The sequence below is a fragment of the Colossoma macropomum genome, unplaced genomic scaffold, assembly GCF_904425465.1.
Source record: "Colossoma macropomum unplaced genomic scaffold, Colossoma_macropomum, whole genome shotgun sequence".
Lineage (NCBI taxonomy): Eukaryota > Metazoa > Chordata > Actinopteri > Characiformes > Serrasalmidae > Colossoma > Colossoma macropomum.
In genome coordinates, this window is record NW_023494788.1 from 13,489,312 (window position 1) to 13,494,984 (window position 5,673).

General features: G+C 43.9%; 1 protein-coding gene across 1 annotated transcript; it reads right to left on the reverse strand.

The window, feature by feature from the left end:
- Positions 1–245: 245 nt before the first annotated feature.
- Positions 246–848, reverse strand: neurog1 (neurogenin 1). Its single transcript, XM_036567824.1, has one exon. It carries the CDS (start codon positions 846–848, stop codon positions 246–248), a length of 603 nt encoding a protein of 200 aa, XP_036423717.1.
- Positions 849–5,673: the final 4,825 nt, after the last annotated feature.

Here is a 5,673-nt window from a genome sequence, read left to right on the forward strand (position 1 = left end):
TTGTAAATTGACTTTTCACCTCGTGCGCGGCTGAAGAGGGTCTGTCTCCTCTCGCGGGTGAGCAAGTGAGGGGTCGGCAAAAGCGTATCTCGCTGGAAAAAGGGCAAACAGAAACAAAACAAAAACAAAAAGTGCAAAAAAAGTTTCGTGTGGGAACGTAATAAACGCAGGAAAACAAGCAGAAGTCTCTCTCGCGTGAGCTGTAAGGCAAACAGTGAATCTCTGCGCTTCTGGGTCGCCGCGCGCTAGTAGGAGTCATAGGGGAGGAAGTTGGGGTGGTAGCTGTAAACCACGTCCGCCTGCACGAAGCCGTAGTCCTCCGGCGCCTCCGGGCTGCCGGGCTCCGAGGCGCTGTACGGCGGTGAAGACGCGGACGAGCACGCGCTGGACGCCCAGGAGCGCGCGTCGCTGCCCGGGCTGGGGGGTGAGGCGCCGCGCGCCCTGTCGTGGATGCGGATGGTCTCGGACAGCGCCCAGATGTAGTTGTGCGCGAATCGCAGCGTCTCGATCTTCGTGAGCTTGGTGTCGTCGGGCAGCGCGGGCAGCACGCTCCGCAGCGCGTCCAGCGCGCCGTTCAGGTTGTGCATGCGGTTGCGCTCGCGGTCGTTCGCCTTCAGGCGCCGGTTCTTCTTGGCCACGTGCACGGCGCCGTCGGGGCGCGCGCGAGGGCCGCGCCGCTGCTTCTTCTTCTGGGGCTGCTCGTGCTCCTGTTGTTGGGGCTGCTGCAGGAGCGCGTGCTCGTGTGCCGGGGAGGTGGCGCGCGAGTCCTCGTCGTCAGTGCCGGTGAATGAGTAGTCACAGCTCGAGCAGTCGACGTCAGAGAACACGTTGTCCATCGCGGTGCACATGGCTGCAGACCTGCGAGACAGAAAGAGGAAAAAACACGGTGAGCGACGGGAGAACGCTGTCCGTGGAGGAGGCACGCGCTCCGGGAGATGGTGTGCACGCGCTGCAGCAGAATGAGCGTAGCTACCTGGTGAGGGATGTGGACGCGCAGGGGAGGAATCAGAGAAGTTTCGCTTGGAGCCAAAGTCCCGCAGATACAGCTGGCTTTGCGTTTCAAACTCGTTGGCACGCGTCCGTCTCGCTCGCGTTCCTCAATCAGCTCGCGTGAGCCGGTGAGCTTGGCACACGACCGGCCTCACTTACCTTATATACCCCGATAAGACAATGCACGCGCCCCCCCGCGCGCCCCCCACTCCTGTGGCATTTTCGTGAAGGATGAATGAATGGGCTGCAGCAGGTCTGCCCCGTGCCGCGCGACTATCTCATTAGCATAATTTATGCCCGTTGTTTGCTCGCGCTCTGGAGCGTGCCTCTAATCACCGCCAGCCAATCGGAGCGCTCGAGCGTTTGCGGAGCCACGCGCACAGCGCAGAGGGCTTTGAGTTAAAAAAAAAAGCATAGAAAAAAAGAAAGAAAGAAAGAGAAAAAGAAAGAAAGAAAAAAAAAAACTCTGACGGAGAAAGAAAAGAAGAGCACAGCGCCCCGGGCCAGGCACACTCTGCCTCAGTCTCTCTCTTTCTCTGTCTCTGTATCTGCACCTCTATCCTTTTCTTTTCTTTAGCCTGGACGCAGCAAAGTCTCAAAGTCTCAGCACCACCGCAGCTGCTCATTATTAATTGACTATTAATAGTTCAGAAAGTTTGGATCATGTTAGTGTTATATATGCATACATACATACATATATATAGTATGGTGATATATATATATATTTATATAGATATATTTGTATATGTATAATGTATATAATGCAGTAATACATATAATACAATGACTTACGTACTACATTGTGACTATTTTGTAAGGATGTGGTGTGTGTGTGTATATATATATATATGTATATAAATATATATATATATATATATATATATATTGCCCATATATATATATATATATATATATATATATATATATATATATATATATATATATATATATATATATTGACCCTTTTTTATTTATATTTCAACAGTCATTTTCATGACACTGGTGATCGGACTGTAAGACACTTTCACCACAGCAAACACCCTCGTGTTGTCCTATAGTAAACATGTAATTATATATATATAACCACATTTAAAGAGCCATATCCTTACAACACAGTCACAAAGTAATACATGGATCGTTAAATGTAAAATAATGCATTGCATATATTTATGAAACAAGTTCCTGTCCAGCTAAACCAGGTAACTGTTCAAATCTGCAAGACTACAAGACAGTAAGTTAGTTGTATATGTTATTACGCTAAGCTTACTTAAACAAAAACAAACAGAAATAAAACAAAAACAAACAAACATTCACAACAACAGAACTTGTTTGGCACTATGCGGGCTTTTAGCATGTTGGTCAGTTTGTGATGAAAAAGCATGATGTGCAAAACATTTTGACACTTTTTTATTACAGAGAAGTTAAAAAAAAAAACAATTTCGATGACATCTGTGATGATTTTGACTGTAGGACACTTTTACATCAGCAAACACCCACGTGTTGATACAGCGTTGGTGTCCAGTTTCTGGACAGAAATTAAGACTGTAAGAACGGCAGAGTTTATCTCCTTAACGCTGATCTGCTCCGTAGTTTGTATCCGTGGTGGAGAAGAAGACACGGCTTCACTTCATAACCACTTCATGCTAAACTCGCCCAACTGTTGCTCCGAGCTCATTTCTCATCTCAGACTGGAGCAGATGAAGGACTCCGCTAAATCACGCTGCAGCGTCTCTTCAGGTTTATTTAAAGACATCTTTATGAGACAGCCGTACAATTGACCATTAATTATTCCATTTATTCCGCCGCCAGCATCTCGCAGCCCTTTGGAGAGCGGTGGAAGGGGGCAGTGGCGAGGGCCAGTTTGAGGAGAGACCTGCAGGGCCTTTCTCCTTGCGCCATTATGAGGATAGGGAGACAGTCATTTATAAATAATTACACAATGTTTAGAGTCTTCAGGCATGTATAATATATCAAAGCGATTAGAAGGTGAATTGTTCCATTGTGCTCTTCTCCCCTCTCTCCCTTTCAGCTCTCCATTGCCTTGTCCCCCGTCCAAATTCTGCGCCTCTGCGCCTTTTGTCACTCATTTCAACTCTCTCTCTCTCTCTCTCTCTCTCTCTCTCTCTCTCGCTCTCTCTCCCTCTCTCTCTCTCTCTCTCTCTCCTTCTTTCTCGGCCCGCAACACTCCAATAGCATTATTCTCATTCAAATAGTCGCAGCGTGAACAAAAGCGCACGTTTGTGGCCTCAAGTGAACCACATCCAAAGCTAAAACATGAAGATGTGGCCGCAGCCTGAAAGAATGATTGACAATCATTTTTAAAAACAATTCTACTTTCATCTGACCAAAACCCCTGTGTGTTTTTTTCCCTAAGGACTGAATAGCTTTCTCTTTCTTCCAGGCTGCGCTTTAGGCTATGCTGCGCTACCAGTGCGCTTTTTTATGGTGAGCGCTTTTTTGTGTGTGTTTTAGTGCGGCAGAGATGGATTTTATTATCACAGCACCAACCTGTCAGCAATAACTTCAAAGCGGAGAAACAGCTTGAACGCCCATTTGGGTTTTTAGTCCGGGCATTAGGGAGCGAAAAGTGGCCTTATTGCTCATATAAAGTGATAAAAAGTAACGGTTTTACAATATGACTTATTTCCATGGAAATGATGGATGGAAAGAAGGGTTTGGTGGAAAAGTGGGCGGTGGGTTGGGGGGGGAAGGGGTGTTTTTTTTTTTTGCCCCACAGTTGAGGAGGGTTGCCAAGGAGATTTTGACAGGATTAGGCCCAAGTGCACGGGATCTTATTGCATTTCAATAGCAGGAGCACGTGAGAAAATGAAACAAGCGCATTAGTGAAAGAGGCTCTGAGCTGCTTCTCCAAGAGCAAACTTACACCCAGCTCAGCAAAACGAGACCGAGCTCACAGCTCATCACTAAAGGACAAGTATGAAGACACGAGGAGGAATCAGTTATTTGTTTCGAAAGTTTCACAGCAGGTGTTTAGATGGTGGTTCTGAACTCTCTCCCTCTCTCCTCCTCAGTGGAGAAGGTGTCTCCTCGTGGCCATTCTGTTGCCCCTATTGAAGCCTGGCACTGGGGCGTGTGCATATGTGGGACGCGCTCTTTATTCTCCCAGAGAATGCTGCTCAATTTATTTCATATCGACCAATGCAATCTCGAATTAAAATGCAATTTTGCGTTTTTGGCCCAGCATTAATCCGCGGGTATTAACGCGATTACCTCGCGCAAAAGATCTTTGAGTCAGAAAGTCTGATAGAAGTTTTCACATGGTAATCCTCGGAATAATCCCTTCCCCTGGCAGCTCCGGGGCCAGCAGGCCTTTTTTCCCCTTGCAGGACGCAGGCAGGCCAGAATGGGGGCCATTACTTTTCAATGATAATTAATTCCTTACTCCAGTGCCTCAATTGTGGAGAGATGGCACTCCCCACATCAGAAAAGAACACCCCATCACCCCCCCCACCCACACACAAACACACACACACACACACACACACACACACACACACACACACACACATTGTGTTTGTAAATGTATTAAAAGGAGAAAACAAAAAGCTTTTGGCAACAGCAGAGATAGAAGGCAACAACTTTGTCACTAAGTTATTTATTCAAATTTGTTACACAATTATTACACATCTATCATACATTTATTAAACAATCAAAATGATTCATTAACGTTTACAATATTTTTGACCAATAATGTCTTTTTTGTTTGTTTGTTTGTTTCTATTTTGTTTACTTACTTGTTACTTTTCTTGCATTATTTGCTCACCTACACTGTAAAGAAATCTTAAAGCCTACATAATGTACTGTATGAACTATTACAAAGGAAAGGTGCTGCAAATGGTCTCTTGTGCGCTGCTGCAGAACAACTTTTAATTTTCTAAGAAAATGTGTGACAATTAAAGTTCTTTACCACTTTTAGGGTTCCTCCAAGAACCTTTACATTATGTGGTGGTTCTCTAAACTTTACAATGTTCTTCACTCTCACACATCATTTACAAAAATGGTTAATTCATTGAAAGGTTCTTTAAGAAACCAAAAGTGGTTCTTTTATGGCATCATGCAGAGAACCCTTTTTCCATCTTTATTTGTAAGAACATGTGGCAACTAAGCAGTTTTATTCAAGTCAAATATGAACTTCGATTGAAAAAAGCAAAATAACATTTTACTTCAGGGGAACGAAAGTGGCATTATTTATCAATCTAAATCTTAGAAACACTTCAAATCAACTCTTTACGCTGTGTAGTTGACTTAAGTGTAAATATTTCATTTGGAAAATGATTTTTTTTGACAGAGAAGCCTCTTGAAGTTACCTTTAAGATACTCCTAGCTGCATGTCTCAGTCAGCACCCACACTTCCTCTGCACTTCATATTTTAGTGTTTTTCCTACTCTAGCACACCTGACCCAAGTTATCAGCTAATGAACAAGCCTATTATCAGTTTCAAATACATATTTGAGAAGATACTGACAAAATTCTCAAATACTTAATTCAAATTTGTATATATATATATATATATATATATATATATATAATATATACAAAATAATATACATAAACACAAGTTCAGTTACTTTGACAATTGTGCTGATGTCATGTTCTAATGATGTGAGAATGATGCACACATTTGTATCTAGTCAGTTCAGTGTAATTTCCACTTCCAGCTAT